We start from the raw sequence: 21,611 nt of genomic DNA on the forward strand, positions 1-21,611 counted from the left end.
TGTTAAGGACTTACAGGACTATTTGTTTTGGAGATTTATTTGCCACTACAGGATTTTCTTCTGTGATATCTTAGCAGCTTAGTGGAGGCCATAATAAAGTGTTTATTACTTGTTAAGTCCTTCAAACGAACGTAACTTCACGAAGTCAGATGAGTGATTTAGTTACGTTATCTAATTTTTTAGAATACACCTTCAAACACTTTCCTCAGTATTCAACTTCCCTACAGACGACTATGAGATTTGGAGGAAGTTTCAGGTACTTGGAGTGTGGCTTAACTGTAAGGCAATTTGAATAAAAACGATCATTGGACGGTTAGTAAAGCACGTGTTACAAAAATAGGTTTAGATTGCTGAGAAGTTGATAGGCAAATGTTCATTAGATTTACGATCCCGAACAAAATGAATCGAGTGAATAAATAAAAACGTCACGTATCTAATCGCAAATCTACGGGAATATTTCTCGTTTTGACAGGTGTGGAAAAATTATTCTAAACAGCCAATCTTTAGGTCTCCTTAAGTCTAGGATAGCAGATTCATAGTCAAAGTCAATATTTAGGCTGAACGTTCAGTATTACGAAGATATTGAACAGAATATCTAAAAATAAAGTAGATGATTCGAGCTTCTCGCACAACAACTAAGTAAAGGGAAACCCGGGAGTAAGGATACCTGAAAATTGTAATTCACAAGAAAATTATTATGGTGCACTATTTAGCTAATAGATATCTGTGGTGGTATTGATTACCAACCACACGATCCTCGGAGCCGAGCATATAAACACTAATACGATTAACATCCGTAATATAACACTTAGTGAAGGTTAAGATTGGTGAACGCGAGGACAGTTGGTTGGTATGGCATGGTTCAGCCTTACAGGCTCAGTCACTCTGTATGACCCATACCTTTCAACAATAACTACACAATTCTATCCTCCAGACAAAATGTGACTGCAGAAGTACTAAACATCGAGATGCTGATTGTCACGATAGGATGGATTAGTGTGAACTATGACGTAACATCTGAGTAAGATTTTATAGATTTGTTGATCACATCATGGCAGATCTACAACTTTGGAATTGGGCCTTTTAATAGAACAACAAAGATAAATGTACTGATACTGAACTAGGCCATAAATCTACATATCTACATCCGAACGTAAACTGGTTCGTTTTCTTAGATAGATCTTGTAATGCAAATCTATTAAATAGCTACAATGCTAAACGATTAGCTGAAATTAATCATTTTTTACACGTAGGCCTTCTAGATTCTCACAAAACATTCATAGAGTCGACTGTCTATTTCTTTTCCAGTAACTGAAGTGCACACTATTGGTGGGTATCTGATGAAACAGACTTTGTACTACTTAATGGGGAGGTCGCAACTCGTCAGAATTCGCTCTAGCGCATCTGGTTGTCTTTTAAAGATGGGTAGACCATTACAAAGCTGGATCATTAGACCACAAGTTGTTGTGTTGTTCATTGACTGAATTATGTTTGTTCTTCTACATTCCGATATAATAGCTAAACAGCTTGAGTAATAACACAAAATTACATGACAAAATGAAGCAGAAAGGACATACAAATTACTTCTGAACATAAAGCAAGTGACAGAACGTTTTCTGTAGTGCAGATTCTAGTTTTATTTCTTATTACTTTTAATGAACCAACATCAAAGGTACTGTTTTAAGGTCAATAACGATGAACTAGTCAAACGTTGAGCATGTACTTTTGTCACCACCATATGTTTAGTAGATTTCTATGGGTTGTCTCGGGCGAACATTAGAATGTGGTTTTGGAGCGTATCCGTGCTTCTTGTGTTGTGTAAAAAATTCTAGAGAATCGACCACAACACGACTTACTTACACACTTATTCTTGTGTTTATTACATTTATATCAATTGCATCTCATGAGGGTGGAGTTTTAAGTTCGCTGTATCTCAGAGTATGTCTTATCTAATATTCCTAACGATACCACAGCATAGAGACAATTTTGAGCGGTTTTGCTCTCAGATTGGAGCTGGTGAAGGATGTTACAGAATTATAGGATATATTGGGGTTTATCGTATATGTCTTTCTCTCTTCACTTTTCATACCTTGATGACATTTCTTACCATCGCAGTCTCTTCCAGTCAGACGTTCAGGGGAAAAATTCATAATGGGTAGTTTGTATATATAGTAACTTATACATGTAGGTACTGGTTGTGGAAATTATTCTTTATTGTCAGTGTGTGGATAACTGCTTACTTTTTCTCATACTTGGAAACTCTCACCAGAGGTTTGTTTGATTTTTACTCACTTTGATCTACAGTGTGGATGATTATGGGAATCGTTGGTGGGATTTTATTTGTCTATGTACAACACATAACGCTTATCGACTTTGCTTATGAAATAAATGGAAATTGGTAAGACAATGACAATTTTTGCGATCTTTTGTCCTCCTAAATACTCACTTTTACTGTGGTCATTACTTGACTTTCCTGCATACATGCTTGGTGCTGTCGGTTGAATGTTTAAAGAACATAATTTGTTGAACATTTGAAAAATTTTGTTGGTAGTTTCACCATGAAGATAATCCTTAATGAGTCAAAGCAACATCATAAACCAAATAAAACATCGAAGTTTCAATGGCGATACTTTTTAGACGAGTTTCCGTATATTGCCGAATTTCGTTTAATAGTTTTTGTGTGAGATTATGTTTTATGGATGACCTTTGAGTAACGCTAAGATGATCTTAGGATGTCTACCTACTTACTAGGGTTAAGTGAGAGGTATAGATTAGTGTAAGGAATTAGGGTTAGGATTTACAGTTAAAAGTTGGGGTTAGGGATTAGATTTGATGTTTCCATAACGAACTGACATCACATGTGGTGCCAAAATAATATTTAACTGAGTGAATGAATTTCGCGCCAAAATTCAAAACCTGGTATCTTAAATATGATTGGTTCGTCCAGAAATCATAGTCTCACCAGTTTCTGATTTCATGAATCATGAATATAGAACATTACTCATGCCACTTGTTCAGCTACTTATTATGGAGTCTCCTAGTCTATTTTCTTCATGGATGTTTGATTTGACTAATAGTTATGTCCACTAGCAAAGCCTTAGAAATTGGCAGAAGATTTAGGCCACTTTGTCTGTAAGTTTGTGGTGATATGTCCGTTAGAAGTTTGATTTTACGAAGAACCTTTTCATACTGAGTTCTTCACTATATATATATATATAGTTAAGTCCTCCGTATAAATTTACAAGACTTTTGTTTCGATTACTTATTATTGGTGTAGTCAGTTATGTTCAAATCTTGCCACTATAAGAGCAAGAATGTTTCTTGTCAATAATAACACAAAATCACTTATTAAAGTTGAAGCAGTTGGGAAATTTTAGTTTAATTGGGTTATATAGTCTCGCACACTTATATTCTGCTGGTAAAATCAACCGGTCACTGTATTTGTCTGTCGCTACCCAATATTTGCAGATAAATTAAATTAACATAATACCGCAAGCAATACTTTCTTAATCACGGACCAAACTGGAGTTTGTTGACGACCTTTACAGCCTAACCCTCACACCTTATTGCTAAAAGTCTAGATTGTTACATCCATATAGTGAGTATATTGCCTATTAATTATTTCAGGCTTGCGTAGACCAGTACCTCATTAGTGTAGGCGATTGGATCTCAATTTCTAAGTGTTGAGTTTAAAACGACACCTGCTTACTAATGTTTATGGAGTAGTTTGTTACTGGTTCTCACTTAAATGACGTGGCCAAAAATCTAACACATAAGCCTCAAAATCATTATCGAGCTGAGGTGTTGTGATCATTATTGTTTACACTTACAAACTATTTAAGTGATATTATTTGATGGAAGAAGGGCTGTTGAACGCCTAAATGAATGGATTTTGGCGTTTTGTTTTATAAATTAACTTTTTGTGGAAAACAATTAGTATAACTTGTGTTGACCAGTTTACAGGCCACCTTAGTGAAGAACTAGATATCTTTTTTGAGGAAATCGTTTAATGAGCCAAATATTTTAGTAACCTTAAGCAACACGTGACCAAACAAATAGGGTTGTATTAATGAGTCACTTCAAGATCATTTGTTTAAAAAAACTGTATCTAGAACAAAAACAATGAAACGAACAACGCTAACTGTAGATGTGTATAGAATAGCGAAACACACATCCAACAGTACAATCGATGAATGGGTTGAAGTTGTACAACCTAACATTTCGGGGTCATTTCCATACTGTTGTTAGAGGGTCCATATCCAGAAAATATGGTTTCTTGGAAAGTTGGAAAATGTAACTACATCGATCAGTGTTGAATGCTTGCCCAACCATCTTGAGTTTCGTTCCATTCTGATTCTACTTCATCAAGCTTGATTTGATAAAGTAGGAGACATTTTAGTGTTTTGTATAATTCATCACAGTCGATGCTCTGTAGATTTTATTTTGACTTAAAATTTGTGTTTGGAATTTACATACTCCCCGTAAGATTCAAACGGCCTCCGATTTATTCTACTTGCCTGACACTAAATAAAATACACTGCAATGTAAAATCGCTTAGCTTAGCAGTCATATTATAACTTGTTAGATAAAGGTTAATCAACACTTTGAATCGAACATAACAATGATTACTACAAAGTAAGAAATCGATAGGTAAAGGGACTTGTACTTTGTTTTGTCAGGACCAAGTAGATTTGTCGGTGTTATTGATTCGGTAAAATCATTCGTATCTGATATATATTGTTTGTTAGGACTTAATTTCTTGTAGGTACACATTGTCTTCAATCTGCTTTCTGTTTAAGACTACGTGTAGCCAATGGGCATTTTTCTATCTTCGAGAGACTTTTCCAATTTCAAAATAAGCCATGATACTTAATGCTACTCACAAAAATATATAACCTAAAACGTAAAGTTTTGAGACGTTCGTCTGACGTTTTCTATGGATTATTCAGTTCAAGAGTTTTTTCAGTTCTGCTAACACCATATCGGCCATATAGCATTGAAATCTTCAGCAAAATTTGTACGTACTGACTGTCGAAATAAATAATCATTTCATTCTGTCACTTACTTAATTCAAGCATTTATTTTTACTGAACGTATTTTAATAATGTTTTCTTTTGATTTCGTTCAGGCATAATAAATCGAAAACTTCAATTTTTTATACATTGGGTGAGTAAGATTCGTCATCTGTTATGTATGCATTTCCTACATTTAATGTAGGAATAAAAAAGCCAAAATAATTTGGTTACCATGAAAATGTTTTAAAATTTCGGTTTATAAAAGTTCAGCAAGGTTGGGTATCGGAGCCATCAGCGTTTGGATTCGAAAAATTACTTCTCTGTTTTGTAGTGTGTTTCAGTTTCGATTTTTGACTGTCATATAAATTCGATTGAAAGCTGTCATAGGAAGTACCTTCTTATCATTCTGAGTTCACAAAAATAAAATATGTATAGTTAATTCCTCTGTACGAATTTACAAGACTTGTTTGTTAATTGTGAAGTGCGAAATAAATTATTTATCTAGAGTAAGCTTTTTATCCAAGTTATTCATCGTTTATGCAGATGAAACTTTTCAGCCGGTCAGTCTCACAGTCGTTTGAGCCGAGCACGAATGTGTATCGGTCCAAATTGTCACATTTTACTTTAACAAAAAGAGCGAAAATTGGAAAGATTGGATGCATATAATATTAAATCTTATGGGAATCAATTGGAATATAAACACAAGAGATATGGACCCAAGGAAATGAATGTGCTGGAAGAATGATTATATCCATTTAGCTTAAGATTCAGTGGGAGATAGTTCTGGTATGACACCCATCAGCAAGAAGTATCTGCGATTCCAAGGGAACTGATCTTCGCAAGAGGACTCGAAACCGTATCGCCACATATTTCGATAGAAAATGTTAGTTGATCAGTTCGTCATGTTACGTACTAGTTAGCGCTGATCGCCTGCGTTTTGTGACGTAAACATTATCCTGACTGAATTGACATTCTGGCCAACCTTGTCTTGTGTTTAGATAGGACGGAAATCATGAAGAGGATTTTTTGATATCCTGCCATGTTGTATATCACTCTTGTTGATAAAAAGGTCAATAAAAGAGCATTAATTTAGTCTAACCATTAACAGTCAAGCTTATTAAACAAGTGTATCACCATAACTCTTTAAGATTAAAAGACCATACTGACCAACAACACGAATCCCTATTATCTCAAATTACTATTTAATTTAGGCACTTACAGTTAATAAAATGTATAAATGCTGTTGGCACAGATCATACTACAACAGAAAACTCGTGTTTATATATAAAGTTGATTTTTGTGACAATTAAATTGATTTCTGGTTAGCCAGACTTCACATCTCGCTTGATTCAAATAACGTTAATTAACAGTTAGAATAATTCCTTTTCCAATTCTGAAGAAAATCTTGGTTAATGAAATATTTCAACATATATGTCAATTTATTGTAAGTCAGCTACAACGTAGGACCAGGCACATTTATAAGTTATGTATAGTCGCATAACTGCAGTAGAAAACTTCAAAAATTAACTAATGTTGATTTTTATCCAATTAAAATTTTTTTCAAACAAAGTTTCAATGAAGTAATAATAATTGACAATAATGATTTGTCTCGACCTGATAATTGACATTTGATCTATATATGTATGTAATTTTTCTTCCATAATTTTCAGCTATATATATTGCTACCTTGTCACTGTATGCTGTAGCTATTTGTGCTTATACTGCCTTTGTACTCTTCTACGGTTTACCTCGTCAATGTACATTAAATCTAACTGTCACTGGTATTAACGCAGGTCTTACATTACTATTTGCTATATGCTCTGCATTTTCTACCATATGTAAGTTAGCATGTATTTTTTCTCTCTTCTTTTCCTCTGCTTTCTAAATATAGTTTTGTTTTCAGTTGAAGAACTTCTTAAGTATACTGGATAACTCATTTATTAATTTTGAACTGCCCGACAGTTTGCAATCATAATTCCATGCAGGATCATGAGCACAGGGCTTTCAAATCGTATGAAAGATATAAGCCATGAAAATCTAACTGTTGTCAACCAGTCAGTCAGCCACAATGTAGGACCAGGGATACATTTGCATCGATCCAAGTTGCCATACCTCATTAGCACAGAAAGACAAACACTGGATTCATAGAATTAGCTAATTCAATGGTGGTAGTATATAAAAGAAAGATTGGATATGAGGATATAGTACAGGAAGAAAGAATTAGTTCGTAGAAAGAAAGATATGAAGTGATTTCAATCTCATAGTTTAAGGGAAGACATAGAGTGTATACGCCGACGCCAATGTGATCGATTCTGAGCCATGTCACCAAGAGTCTCCAACCATTAGTTACGATAGTCACACGGCCTCCAACCAAGTAGTCTGCATCTACCAATATGGCTCAGACTAGAAGTTAGTGACTTCAAGCACTGATGCCACGTTTTGGTTTGGCCGCCTCTAACTTTCTTCCAACCATCTCCAACACCGGTTAGCATTGCACGTCGTGGTAATCGGTGTTCAGGCATATGTAACACGTGGCCCAACCATCTCAGTCGATGAAGATTCACAACCTCATCGACTGATTTACTATCATAACTAATACACTGAGTCGACCCTCACTATTACTTACGCGGTGATCCCAGTAGATGCGAGCAATATTTCTAAGGCATCTGTGGCCAAATACTAGTAGCTTACGAGTGTCTCCTACTCTTAATGGCCACGTTCCGCAGCCGTGAATTAAAACAGAACGAACTGCCACTCAGTATACTCGTCCTTTTATTGATAGACGGATATCTCGCATTCGCCATAGGTGACGTAAGTTGGCAAAAGCCAAACGAGCTTTTCGAAACCGTGCTGAGATTTCGCCAGACCCCAACCCATTAGGGCTGATCAGACTTGTAAGATAAATGAAATTATCAACGCGTTTGACTACTTTACTCCTTATCCCTAGTTCAGGTGTTGATACAGATCAGTCCTGGAGCAACAGCAGCATTTAGAGGGGGAGAAGCGCATCCCAAACATTCTGGCATTGTTGCTCAGTGCTACCAGAAGACTCTGCATTTTGTCAGCGTCTTTACCAAACAGGACTATGTCATCTGCGTATTCTAAGTCGATAAGTGGACCTCCTGGTAGGAGATCAATACGCGAGAATTCAGTCGACGAGAATGTTATTTCCATCAATAGGTCTATGATGAAGTTGAGCAAAAAGGGAGAAAGTGGACAGCCTTGCCGGATACCACTTGAGGTTGCAAAAGCAGATGACAGTTCGCCATAAGCTCTGACTCGACTGGTAGTGTTCGAGTAAAGAGCCTTTACAAGGTTTATGTACTTCTGAGGTACACCTTTCAATGACAGACACTGCCACAGAACCTATCGGTTCACAGAGTCAAATACTGTTTTAAGTCAAGAAAAACTATCACTGTCGCAGGCCGATAAGTATACCTACGTTCTAAAACCTGACGAATGGTGGGTATGTGGTCGATGCAGCCACGATCAAGTCTGAAGCCAGCCTGATTTCCACGTGTTTGCAGTTCACGAGTCTTCGTTAGGCGGCCGATAATTATTGAGGCTAGTATTTAAGATGCTATGTTAGCTAAAATAATCCCTCTGTGGTTGTCACAGGATGATTTTGACCCTCTCTTATATATTGGGACAATCAGTGTTTGTGACCAGTCAGATGAGATTATGTCCAACTCCCAGGCCTGTTGGTCGATTCGACATAGGGTGCGCACGTTGGGAACTACACTGTGTAGTTTGAAACGAGGTTTCAGTAGACCTGGGATAGTTTTTCGCGCCCTAGAATCGTTAGCTATGGTGACACTTGAGGAGGAAGCCAGAAGAGGAAGTTTAGTGTTGAAAGTCGATTGAGGAGGAATTATAGGAATTGAAGAAAAAGATTGATTATGAATACAGTGATCTTGAGTGCTGTTAGAGGTATGAGGGCAGTTTTTACTTCCCGGTTGCCCACACTGTGAAAAGAATTCTTGTGGAGGTACCTGAAAAAGAAATTGGGTCAGAGGTGGACTTATTGAACTGAGAGCGTGACCGCAATGCTCAAGGAACAACTACTTGAGGCCGGTTACACACAACCTTTTTGTGAGTGATTTTCGTGTTAGCTCAGTACTTGTTGGGACCTTACCGACTGAGACGGATATCCGTGGGATAAGGCGAGGTGTGCATTTTTGGGGTCGACTTTTTCTAACCCCACCCCTCTTTGTGGGAAGGCAGCATCGCTGTCATGCTGGTTGTATGAAGGAAACACCTTACTGCCATCACACCTCTGTATACTCAGCAGTACGACTTCGTCTTCGGACCTTGGATTTGTTACTTTTAGTCTTACCGTTCTTCAACCAACATGTCTGGGACTGTAGGACCTTTGGGAACGGTCGTTCCAACCAGTATAGCTCGATTGGTTTATCACGATTGGCGAACCCGACCACCACATCAAGGTAGCCACAGTGGTTGGCATTTATAACTTCAATCAAATCGCACGATAGCGCGGACATGTGGGTGGTCATTGTTATTTTAAATGCTAACTGACGTTGACGAGAATTCGTACTATTGGGTTTCAACTTATTGAATTGATAAGATCATGCTCTCGATGAAACTTTCAAGTCTCGGGTTCTATCATATAATTGTGTACCACTGATGAATCTTAAAATAGCCAAAAATAGCTATTCAATGGCTCACCTGGTATAAGATGAAAATTATTCTCAAATTTTACATTTTCACGAAACTAATGGAATTAACTATTTTTTTAAAAATCTTTAATTGTACTTCAATAATGATTATTTTGACTGAATATTTGTGTGTTCTCTGCATAACTGAAAGGTGTAGAAAAACCCGAGAAAATACAAACTCATTAGTGTATACTCCAAAGGTGATATTTGATTGATTATTATTGATCGATCGAGAAATTCTCTTTTTGTTATTCAACCAAGTTATATGTGAATCATTTGTTCTTTGTTTGACTACGTACTTCAGAATGTTTTGATTTTAGGCCTTATGGTTTGTTGGGATTTATTGTGCTCATATTCCCGTCTAACATATCACGTGACTAAACCGCCAATTACAAACAGTGACTTATGTGACCTTGGCACTGCCGAACCAATGACACATACCAGTACGAGCAGCCTAGCGTCAACTTTGAGCTCATATTGGTCCTCTGAGACAGTAGTTTCTTGCCTAACTTAGCCAGTTCAGTCCAGAACACCAATATCAACCTCCGCTATATAAATCATATATTTCAGGCATACGTAGTTATTATACAATCAAATCAAATTGCATCATCCCATGGAATAGAAAATAACAATTATTCAAGATCAAGCAAAAAGTGGCTGTGAATGTGAGAGGCTGTAACTTATACATTGAGAAAAATCCTAATAATAATAAATTGTGTAATTGTACTCAATAGGTTAAATGGAAGCTTATAATAAAATTACTATAAATATACATACAATATAGTTAGTAGTTATTCAGTAGGAATATATGTAATAATAGTTCATGAATAATTCCCAGCATTTACCATTCATGTATTCTTTGTTCGGATATAACATGTTTCATAGAGCTTGTAAGTATAGAACTTGTTAGCTGAGTGTTAGCTAGCTATTACTGTATTATGCCGAATATTTTGAAGCAAATTCATTATAATACCATGTATGTACATTCCTTCATTTCAATATTTAGACATTCATCAATTATAGGAGTTATACTTTTAAGAGATAGTTTGATTTTCTTTGGAAATAGAAAAGACTTCAAAAATACTTGAGTGATAATTCTAAATAGTATAACGGAACTTCGGTTTACGGCTTTTAATTATTAACATTAGATTTTGATTTCGAATGAGCTCTTTGTTCTAAGTAGGACTAGTCAACTGGATGCATCTGTATCCTAGTAATATCGTTCAAACCGAAACTCGAACACAATAGGTTTCACTTAAAATCCCAACACATTGTCTATTGATTTACTATATCCATATAGCTACTAACTTATGCAACGCGTATTAGAAAGTGTTTTTGTTTCCCTGTGGTTGATATTAAGGAAAACGATCAATCAGCCTCTCTGGTTATATGTGGATCTTGAACAGATTGCCTCGATACTGCCACTAACTCTCAAGCATTTAAGTAAAGATGGATATTGGCTGGCAGAGGTATTCAGGATGTGGGTTTTGTCCTATTTAGAATTCATTAATCGGAGATACCTTTAATTTTTCACCTGTAATCAGTGTGTTAAGATGGATGAAAGTTGTTGTTTCAGACATTTTGTCTCCTGTCATATGATAAACAGTAAACTGTCCACTTTTCTTATAGTGAGATAATCAGTTTCTTCCATTAATTTTTGACTATTTCGCGAATTTTTCTTTTTATCTTTCACATGTTGAACAAGGGATTACAATACCATTTTTTTTAAAGAAATTATTTTTCGTGATTGATACTCAAAAATATCTTCGCAGGGTGTTTTATTTTTGGCTAGGAATCATCCTGTTGCTACAAACCTTCTTAGTTTGTGCGTGTTCGTTTTTGTTTGTGAAAAGCATCTGAGCATAAAAATCACATTTCGATTGTGGCTAGGAATGGAATTTTGGAGGCTAATATCTTCATACTTGTCGAACAAGTCAGCGGCTACCTGTATTCAGTAGCTTAGTGGACATGATGTCTGAAGTTTTGAACATCGAGTTCCGGTTTCACCGTCAAAATAAACACTAGGATGAAAGTGTATCCTGGTGATAAGTCAAAAATAGAGTAGAACTTGCATTCCATATTCCATTGCTATCCACAATCCAAATGTACCAAAACGTGTGATCAAGACTATGTTGAGACAATTCATGTAGGATTTATATATGATAACGAAGACAGTTGAATCACAGTCCTACATATAAACTAGAAATTACAAAATTTTACTAATGGGTTCTCACACGTTGACATTTCATTTATTTTATTATGTTCTGGCATTCAAAATTAAGTGAAAAATAAGTCGCGTCTTAGTCTTTTGTAAGTTTGGGACTAGTTTAGAAGTACGGTGTGTGCTGAAGGGTGGTCAGTACAGAGTATCGTATGTTAGAAAAGTCTGAAAAAGGAAAAAAGTAAACTAAAGATTTCGATAGGACAATGAGAAGACGGAGTTTATCTGAAAAATGTGATGTATTTGCGCTATACATTTCGAACAATCTGGTCACACATATACTTGTCAGGGCTTTTAATAATTAAGCCAAAGGATCAAACTAAGAAATGATATTAACCGTGGAATTAAAATAATCTGATGATCACAGCTAGGATTCGATGGAGTGAGAGTTCTAATCCATTATAAAAGGATTAGATATTGTTATTTGAAAAATATGTTTTTGTGTGGTTAGAATAATTTATAGGTTAGTCAACATAATCTGATATCAACGAAAGATAGATACATTGGCAATTCATGGAACATCGAATAGTTGAAAATACGAAGACCATTTGATTCCGATTTATTGAGATTGTGACCCACCATTTCCGGCTTATCATAAAATTTGAAAGTCTTGAATTCAATCCTATATAGGGTTGTGGAGATACATACTACTTTAAGGTCTTAAATTCACACGAAGCTGCTGTCCGGTGCTTTTCAGTCTTCAGATTAAGTTCGTCTGTAACACACAACAACATCATACGTGTTAGTAATTGAGTTATTTGAAGTGTTGTTAGACTGATGACTAGATGATATATCATTAATTCCGACAAGTCAATGAAAGAAAGCCAACTGGTACTAATTTTTTTAAAAATATCTCTCCTCTTATAATTCTACATATTGAATTCTGCGCGTGATTTAAGCTCCCTCTGCCTCTGTGCACAATTACGTGATCGTCTTGTGACAACTTCAAATGTGTGTTTGTTTGAAATCATACACTTTGTATGTTAGTTTTTCTCCAATTATCAACAAAAAACATGAATATTTTTTTGGTTCTAATCTTTTTAAACCTTATTAATCCTGATTTTAAATCGTTCAGAAGCGTACAAAGTTTATGTTATTAAATGATTGATAAGCAATATGAAGTAGAAAAGAACTGTTTGATAGTAGTATAATACAGTTTCTTGTAAATTATCAATATTAAAGTGTTAAATTTCTTGAGTAAATCCAGTTACTAGTGAAAACAACGTTTTACACAAGATTATTTTTATTGGTTTTAAAGGATTATTTTTTTATAAAAAAAAATACTTGGATTGTACACTGAATTGTTTAAAGAGAATAGTAGATTTCTGATAGATTAACTTGAATCTTAATTGTTGGATTATTATACGTTAAATGTCTATTTTATCAACTTTCGTTTTTAAGCAACTGTATACCATCAGCATTCATTTTAAATAATATTCAGTTTAGGGGTTGTGGAGATTGTTAAGTTTTTGATTGAAATCATGAACCGATTGATGTTAGACCACCATTGAAAACCTGGAAGCACTGGACGGCCGAGTCCCACAATAGGACGAAACGGCCGTCCAGTGCTTCCAGGTTTTCAATGGTGGTCTAACATCAATCGGTTCATGATTTCAATTAAAAGAATTTTATTTCAAGAAAATGTTTCTTAGTTGTTGAATAATAATTATTGTTTGTTGATATTGTGTTCCAAATCGTATGGATAGCAATCTCCTTTCTCTTTTTCTGTTCGGTTTTCAAATATAGGAGATTTTAGCATTAGTAGTAGGTCAGGATAAATTGTCGGAGTATCAGTCGTATTGAACTCAGTCAGATGGTTTGTACTAATGAGTTCATTATCTTCTAAACTAATAATAACTAGACAACTACTAAATGAATTAGTAGTACTTCAGATTTTAAACAACTTTAAATAATTAAGCAAGATACATGGACTTTTGGAGGTTTATATGCTCATCAGGAGTTTGATGGGCATTTTTACAAAATGGTGGACGTAGTAGACAATCTAAAATTCCCAAACCATAATTAGCCTTTATTAACACACTTATCCATTCCAACTGAGAAAAAGCCTATTCAAAAAGTTCTTTTTAAATTAAACTTTTCAATTAAAATTACCATAAATCATTCCTTAACTTGTGTATCTTTAACAAAAGTACAATGATTTAAATAAACCGACTCTGCTTGATTTCAGTGATTTCCCGTTTGATCTTTGTTTGCAATAAAAAGTGATTTGGGGGAGGGTGGTTACGATACGGCCATAAAAAATTCATTAAAATATGTATTTAACAATAACAAGTACCATTTATCATGTATTCTCATGCTGTTGTCCAGATCAAAATAGCTTCCTCATTTTTACTTCATGCATCATATTCTTATGTTAAAAACGTTTTATTAAGTGGTTCACGATATGTTACATCCTTCATCTATTCACCCAATAATATATCGGAGAGGATTTGTCCTGATCTAGGTTAAGGCCTTGACACGAAAGGCCAACTGGTTTAAGCTTGAGTCCAAAAATGAGTGGATCCTAATCGAGGCTAATGGCCTAGGGCAGAGAGACGAAAACTATCCTGTCACCTGATTGGTTTACAAGTGAGAGAGAGACGATGAGTCAACTGGCACACTACCAGATTTATTCCTGATTCCCTATTCAAATTAGTGTTAAAGGATACATGAATAAGTAGATGACTAACACGACAACAACGCACAAACGACTAGGAAAATACACTATGTCTAAACTGAGTAGAAAAAATCGAGTACATAAGGTCATTTTTAAATCACAATAGCTTTGGAACAGTAAAGGGCATGTCGGTGAAGCATTCATCAAACGAAAGTTTATGGTTTATAGAACAACTTATGACAAAAACAAATGTTAGTATTTTACGAACTCTGGGTTAAGAGAAATAGTGTTCCCAAAAATAGCTTCCGTTATTTGTCATGGCTTCTTTATTTCTCTGTTCACATCATGATGATTAACAAGAAGTCTTGTATCTAGGTTTTGCGCTAGTCGACAAAACTTGTCCCTAGGGTTCGGACCCAGTATCATAATCAGAGATTTTAACACTGAACTAGTCAGAATTTGACTGTTCTTCTGTTGGACTCATGTTTTCTCACAAATTGATTACTACTAGTTGATAACCGTTACTTTGTCTGGTTCTTATTGTTGATTATCAAAGTACAGACTATTTTATATGAAACTTTATTTAACTCATATACCTGTGAATCACATGTTTCTTTTTATGAAATAAATGAAGTTCGACTGTGTGATTATCATTTACTTTACAAATAAATCTATATTCATAAGCTCTAGGCATCATAGTATTTCCTCTATCTCTCATGGACTTCCAATCGTAATAGTAGGAAACTGAACAAGTGATCACAATTCTTGTTCTAACTTCCGATTCATACATGACTCATGCATATATAAATGTATAAATGAGTTACATAATCATAGTAAACATCCAGTATTTTCAGTCTAAAAACTGAGTACCATTTTTAATTAGCTGACTGGTATTTATTGTGAACACATAAACACTATGACAATAATTAATGAATGAAAATTAAGTTTTTAATTAGGATCATATAAATAAACAATAAAATAATCGTTCGATAAATCAATATTATGAGTATGTTTACACAGAAACATTCTGAATAATATTTTAATAGATATATGTTGGTGAAAAATACAGCGTTTGGATATGTACATTCAGTAAATACTGAAACAGTTACTTCGTGTTTAAAACTTTCAAGTAATCTATTGTAAGTTTAATTCCTATTCCATCTATTTTGGCTTAGGCAACCAATTGGTAAGTATCACTAGATCTCAGAAAAATTGTGAGTTTCATAGTTGACGACTGAGTAAACATGTACCAGGTAAATTAGTTATATTATTATAATATTATCAAACTCACAGATTGTAGTTTGATATTAAGAACTATCTTATAAAAGGTAGCTAGTTAACTTATTGCTTATTTTAGCACTAGGAGTTTGTCGAAATTGTAGAGCATTATGGTTTATATTACAGACTGTTCTTTACTAGATAACCATTTAAAAATAGAAAGCTCTGGACATCTGTTTCGTCTTAATATAGGGCTCAAACCGAACCCGCGACTAATGGAGTCCACCTATGTCGAGAAAATACTCACCAATGTCATTTTTTGATGGCTATACAATATTATTTTATTTATTAAAGTTAGAGGTGTACACTATTGATTGCTAACTCAGCGGCCTGAAAGTTAAGAGCTCTATGTGATCTGAATGCTGTAGATTTGATCTCCTCCGGCGTCATAGGTGCGCGCTGGCATGAAGTTTCATACTAGGTCTAAAAAGCTGTTCAATAATTTCATCAGATTTCTTCTGGGTGTTTAATTAGTATCAATACATGATGTAATTTAACAGTTTCCACAAACTTTACTAAGATTCCTTACTTTTTCTACTGTATCAGTGTCTTGTAATTCATCTTCTATTCAATTCACTTTTGTCAGTTTAAATAAATTGCACTGGTTGAAGGATTACTCGACAGGAAATAATGTACCGGATTGATATGTACTTCACATGAGAAATTAGAATCTTTCCTTTTTCATTCCAACTATGTGGTTGGATGTTTTAAACAACACTTAACTAATCTATTTTTGTATCACTGATGAACATAATGGTGAAATTACATGAAGTCAATAATTGACGACTAAAAAATAACACAGTATGTATTTCTGCTTACTCTAGTTGAATACCTCAATGAACATAGAATTACATTCCAGAAATAATCCATTAGGTCTTTCAAATAATCTGTCTGGATCGTAATGATACAATTGCGTATTTCTCAAGATTGATCTCTTATTCTTTTCCCTGCAATGTCAATTTGATGCCAGACTGAATCAATCCTACATAATTTTACAGTGTGATAACCACACACTGGATATAATATAAACTTAGTCTTCGTACTACAAATCCATGTTTTGCATCCTAATGTACAAGGATGATTACATATTTAACGAAACGACATTCATATCTTGTTGACATGAAATTCTGATCCTTTAAGGAATGTTTTGGAATGCGTATATTACTAACTATTTATTAGTAGTTGATTGCTTTTTATAAACATGTTTTGGATTTTAGTAAGAAAAGGTCAAATGTGGTTACCAGGTGCAATCACATCTGCATTTGTCGCTTTTCTAACATGGTCAGCTTTAGGCAGTCAACCAAGAAGTGAGTTAAACTAAATCCAAGGATTTCATATTTTCATGTTTTGTTTTTGTGTGGGCCAGTTTTCATTATGAATTGAGATCTTTTAAATAAACACCTCTTGAATTTCAGTAATTGTCAGCCGTTATTTAGTTGTATTATCAGAACCAGATAGTTAAGTAGATTTTTGGTTGGTCCCAAACGTTTTACTTTCTACCGATCAGCATATTCACAAAATTCGCCACGAGATCTGATGGTCCTGGATTCAATCTTCAGTTAAACCGTTGGTAGACACTGCTGGAGAGTAGCATACTAAAAGGAAACAACTGTCCATTTCTTCCCAACTCTCAGTGATTTCTTGTCTAACTACAATTCGTTATACAAAACTTCAATCTCAATACTTTGCAGAACATACTATAATAGCCATCCTATTGTTTGAATTTTCAAATTACATCATATTTTTCTGCTATTGTTTTGTTAATATTAAATTGTTGACCTTATAAATTCACATGTTTCACCATGTATTTCTCAAGGAGGCAGTCACTGAGTTTAACTGGTTCTGTGGGAATGTTGTCTTACGTTTCATATGGTTGTTACTGAAAAAAAATTATGTAAAATTAATGAATGTTTATAACTTCTGTTAATAGTCATTATCCACATAGGTCGGGGTTGCATTTCGTTTTAGATGCTTTGATTATCAACCATTCAATGTTTTAGGATAGATAACTTTTTAATACACATAAAGTAGCGCTTTTTTCATTTGATCAACACACCTTTATTTCGACATTATTTAGATACTTGGTATATTGTTAGTATCTCTGTAAACTGGTTCACGGATTTAATCTTATGCAACCAGTGTTTTAAATATTTCAGTTATTAATGGCCACCAAGCTTTACATTTATACAATTAAAACACAATTGTATGAACGAAGTATATTCTTTTCAATAGTTTCTCATCAGGTTCTACAATTATAAATCCAGAATAATAATCCATAAAATTGGCCAGATTAAATTAAATAGATAGATAGATATATAGATATACGTATATATGTCGTATCATCTGATTTCAGAAGTAGGCAGTTTGTTCTTGTGAATATAGTGAAAGAATAAACTCAGAATAATGATATTGTGGTTCTTTCAGTCATTTAAATATTGTCTATCGTTCCTCATATGTGGAGGTATAGGTGTTCATGTTTTTCTGAATACTTTACGTGTTCATAATACAAATATATCTTGAACATGTCTAGTTCTTACGCCATAAATCCTTTTTACTAAACCAGATACACACTGGGTAGCTAATTTTCTAGATTTTATTTTAGTAGATGAGAAATGATATTTGGATTCTATTAAACCAGCAAAGCATTAAAAAAGATATTTTAACTACTCGAAGAAGAAACTAATGTTGTTAACTGAGGTTAACTTTTAATGATTGCATAATAACACTCAGTGTTTACTGTTAGACTGTGTTAAGAGCTTATACACAGTAATATAAACCAATTAACACATTAATCATCGTAAATCTCCTTCTTATGTCTATCCTATATTACTAACAAAAACATCGCCACTAATTAATATTTCTTCTATGAAGTTTCAATGTTCTAATCTTTTAGTAAGTCAGCCAACAAGCTTCATTAGCTAGGACTAAATATTTTGTCCCGTTAATATTTTATGCATTTCTGAAACTCCCCTACAGGATCCAATTGTCAATTCACTTTTCCTAGCGTATGTGGTTGACCTATAAGAATTATTCTCCATTTATCTACAGTCTTCACTGCATACATTTCCTGACGTTACTGGTGGTAGGTATTGCATCAAGCTTAAAAGCAGAACCCTCTATTCTTAGTTGAATTCCGATAGATAGTCTCTTGTGTGGTTTTTCAATAAACGCGGCACTAAGAGCTTGGAAGGATAGAGATATACGACATTGATGTTTATCAAAGGTTATCATCATTTTTTTCACATTCAGCACTTGATTTTCAGTCAATCCTTGTCGAGATATGTACATCCTGTACGGATTACATAGGCATACTCATCTTATCACAAGTTGTTTTAGGAAAAATGTGTTGTGTTTAGCAGTGGAATCCATGATGAACTTGTCAGCCTCATATACCTGGATCCATGTTATTATTCTCAATGGGACTCGAACACAATACTTTTAGCTCTAAATGTGGTGTATGCTACGTATGTCGACAGACAAAAGAAGTATGTAACACCAATCAGAAGTGGAAAATCTGGCAGCAGAATGCCTAGAAGATTGAGTTGGAAAGAATAGCAGGGAAAATAGAAAGGAATTATGAATTTAAAGAATCATACAGAATGTGGAGGACAAATGATGGAAATTTGTAAATGAAATATTCAATGTATGGTTCGTATTTTTTACCAAGATACTCTGTAATTTTGCATTGAAATTCACGACACTGATACTAACGCATTAACCTCTAAGTTACTGGGGCCAGATATTCACCAGCGTGTTCAACTGTTATGATCTTAATATCATTATCAGTAAGGATTGGGATAATCTCGTTGCTGACGTACAAGACTGGATTTTTGCGGTTATCTGGACACAATAGCTCAGTGAATAATCTGTTGTGACTTAAAGCACAAGGTACCGGATCTCAGCCTAAGTGTGAACATCAATATGCAGATCTAGGTACATTCACTATAGAATGTCAAACAAAACCTAATGTGTTTCCTGGATTCCACTACTAACCACAATACATCTGATCTGAGAAATCGTTGACGTTTGTTGTTTATTAATTCAAATTATATATCCTCTGTTAGATCTTTTAATTACGTGGTACAATTTTCCTTTTATATATATTTATTACAGTTTTATCGTCGAATTTTCCGTGGCAAAAACAAACAGTGAAAAAGATGAACGATGTACAACAGCAAGAGCGAAATTTTACTATTCATCCGCTAGTTGTTGTTGCAGATCAGTTGAATCGTTTATTATCTGATCAATTCACTCAAACCACTAATCAAGTCAAAACATCACCAATATTGACATCTGAATCGAAACCAAATATTACTGACTCAATTGTTTTAATTAATGAATGCCTACCTGGTGGTGTGAATAAAATCAGTGAACACTTAGGCAAAGATATTGTTACATTGTTAGGAATAACAGTTGTGATCAGTGGATTTGTATATTCAAGGTAAGTAACATTAATAATTGTTAGTTTGGGAGGTTTGTAGAATTGAATTTTGTGGCTTATATCATACACTGACCTTAGTTAGATTAGTGATAGTGACGGAAAAGACAAATGTAAACCATTAGGTGCCAACTCAGTGGTTTAAAGTTTGAGCTCTCACCTCAAGATCTAGGTCCTAAATTTGATCCCGGTGGAGTAGTGGATGTGTACTACTGAAGAGTTGCGTGACAGAATGAAATATTTGTTCAATATTTCCTGATTTACTATAGTTTTCTAACTAATATCGGTTCGTGAAATGCTAAACTTCAAAATATTTATAATTGTTTAATATATGTATATTCTAATTACAAAATTTACAGACATAATTAAGTCGGTACAAATATGTAGATATCGGTAATAATTTGTCAATTTTTTTGAAACATCTCGTTACACTAATTGTATGTAAATATGATTATCCAGTTATTTTACTCTTAACATCCTTTTTTGTAAACATTATTGACGGTGGACAGTATAAAAACATAATAATTGTTAATAAGAGAAAATGCACACTAATGTATTCGCCTTTACAAAAATCGACTTAAGGAATATACGCTATCCATCAGGAAATATGCTAACGCATTGACGAAAATGAGTGAGACAAACCTTAAAAAAATGGTTACATTACTTGAAATTACAGATATTTTGTTTGGGTTTGTGACGAATCTAAATCTTAATTTTTGTGTTCAATTCCCCTTGTAAATTATAAATTTGACTTTAAATAGTTACGGATAATCAATAAGGATACGTAAACAGCACTTACAAAAGTTTGTGTATTACATTATTCAGTTACTACATTCTTTCTTCGGGACACTATTGGACATTAAGTCAAATTTGTGCAGTCGTCAGAATCCTGTCTATCGAGTCGCAGTGTGTCCACTACCCCAAGTGACTTGATATATTGTCCACTACGTTGAGTCACATGAACAAATGGGCCACATTACAAGCCGTTATGTGGAATTGAGTCAGCACTAAACGATTAAATAAGCATGACATCGTTCACTTTTCAGGGATCAACGAATTATAAATACTTCAGCCCTAAAGCGGGTCAGTCGCAACCGAATAACTCAGTTGTTATGTCTCAAGCTGTGAATCTAAGTGACAGGTCCGAATACCCCAGCGATCATCGGCTCTCTCAGGATTACAGATGCGTCCTGTCAACAAGTGGCGATCGACACAAAACCTAGGTCCATGGTTCCTTGCTAACAATCGCTCAAAGAGGTCATTCTTAGACATTTCCTCCCATCGAGGGAGGAACTGTTAGGGATGCAGAGGAATATACCAATAATTATCGTGTTAAGTCTAATGGTGTCCTTGGACGTTAAATGGA

At 34.5% G+C, this 21,611-nt stretch overlaps 1 protein-coding gene across 3 annotated transcripts in view; it reads left to right on the plus strand.

The window, feature by feature from the left end:
• Nucleotides 1-1,677: 1,677 nt before the first annotated feature.
• The window catches only part of SERINC5_1 (Serine incorporator 5), a 69,886-nt gene continuing 49,952 nt past the window's right edge, over nt 1,678-21,611 (plus strand). For 2 of the 3 annotated variants that reach the window (XM_051215675.1, XM_051215674.1), the window contains exons 1-8: nt 1,678-1,938; nt 1,974-2,155; nt 2,189-2,271; nt 2,305-2,398; nt 5,129-5,166; nt 6,686-6,853; nt 17,025-17,114; nt 19,921-20,248. In XM_051215675.1, coding sequence (XP_051066206.1) covers nt 1,756-1,938; nt 1,974-2,155; nt 2,189-2,271; nt 2,305-2,398; nt 5,129-5,166; nt 6,686-6,853; nt 17,025-17,114; nt 19,921-20,248 — 1,166 coding nt within the window. In that variant the 5' untranslated portion in view covers nt 1,678-1,755. Of the gene's footprint in view, nt 2,156-2,188; nt 2,272-2,304; nt 2,399-5,128; nt 5,167-6,685; nt 6,854-13,658; nt 15,416-17,024; nt 17,115-19,920; nt 20,249-21,611 lie in introns of those variants that run through there. The other variant, XM_051215676.1, reaches the window with a different exon arrangement.

The sequence above is a fragment of the Schistosoma haematobium genome, chromosome 4 (assembly GCF_000699445.3).
Source record: "Schistosoma haematobium chromosome 4, whole genome shotgun sequence".
Classification (NCBI taxonomy): domain Eukaryota; kingdom Metazoa; phylum Platyhelminthes; class Trematoda; order Strigeidida; family Schistosomatidae; genus Schistosoma; species Schistosoma haematobium.